Raw genomic sequence first — 815 nt, 5'->3', positions numbered from 1 at the left:
CTGCAGTTGCATTTTATTTTGCTGCTGGTGGTGGGTGTAGGTAGGGGGGGGAGCTGCAGCAGCAGCAGCAAGTAGTGGTGCTCTGAGGGTTTGGTTTGTTTGTTTGTGTTGTTTTATTTTCTTTGTGCGTTTGCTGCGTCTGTTGTGCTGCGGGTCTTTGCTGTCTTTGTCTGTCTCTTCTGCTGCTGTTGCTGCTGCTGCTGTTGCTGCTGCTGCTGCTGCTGCTGCTGCTGCTGCTGCTGCTGCTGCTGCTGCTGCTGCGTGCAGACGTGAGTAGAGCAGCAGCCCCGCAGGCAGCAAGCGAGGGGTCTAGCTGCAGCAGGACGTTTTGTGTTTCAGGCATTTGTGTTGCTGTGTTTGTCTTTGTCTTTTCTTTTTTTCATGCTTTCTGCTGCTGCTGCTGCTGCTGCTGCTGCTGCAGCAGTTGCTGCTGCTTCTGCTGCTGCTGCAGGGGTTTTCTCTGTCTTTGTGTTTTTTTTTTTGATTCTTTTTTGTGTGTTGCACCGCAGATGTCTTCTATTTTATTTTCTCCTTTTCTCTGTCTTTCATCGTGTCTCTCGGTTTGCTGCTGCTGCTGCTCTTGCTGCTGCTGCTCTTGCTGCTGCTGCTGCTGCTGCTGCTGCTCGTGTGCATGCGTTGCTGCTCTCAAGCGTTTGTATTTATCTTCTTTGTTTTGTTGGTGGCGTGAACCTCTCTCTGTTGTCTTCTGCTGCTGCAGCATTGGTGTTATTCTCTCAGTTTGCTTTTGCTGCTGCTGCTGTTGCTGCTGCTGCTGTTGCTGCTGCTGCTGCTGCTGCTGCTGCTGCTGCTGCTGC

The 815-nt window shown here is 51.7% G+C and overlaps 1 protein-coding gene across 1 annotated transcript; it reads right to left on the bottom strand.

Annotated features, from left to right (window-relative positions):
- Positions 1-379: 379 nt before the first annotated feature.
- On the bottom strand, positions 380-721 carry EMH_0000960 (uncharacterized protein; the record flags this gene model as incomplete). The annotated part of the gene is made up of 1 exon (XM_013495405.1): positions 380-721. The coding sequence occupies one exon, from the start codon at positions 719-721 to the stop codon at positions 380-382; it is 342 nt and encodes a 113-aa protein (XP_013350859.1).
- Positions 722-815: the final 94 nt, after the last annotated feature.

This window comes from Eimeria mitis, genomic scaffold, assembly GCF_000499745.2.
Source record: "Eimeria mitis Houghton genomic scaffold, Emh_scaff156, whole genome shotgun sequence".
Taxonomy (NCBI): domain Eukaryota; phylum Apicomplexa; class Conoidasida; order Eucoccidiorida; family Eimeriidae; genus Eimeria; species Eimeria mitis.
The sequence above is the reverse complement of the archived record's forward strand: the minus strand, read 5'-3'. Positions and strand labels throughout refer to the sequence as shown.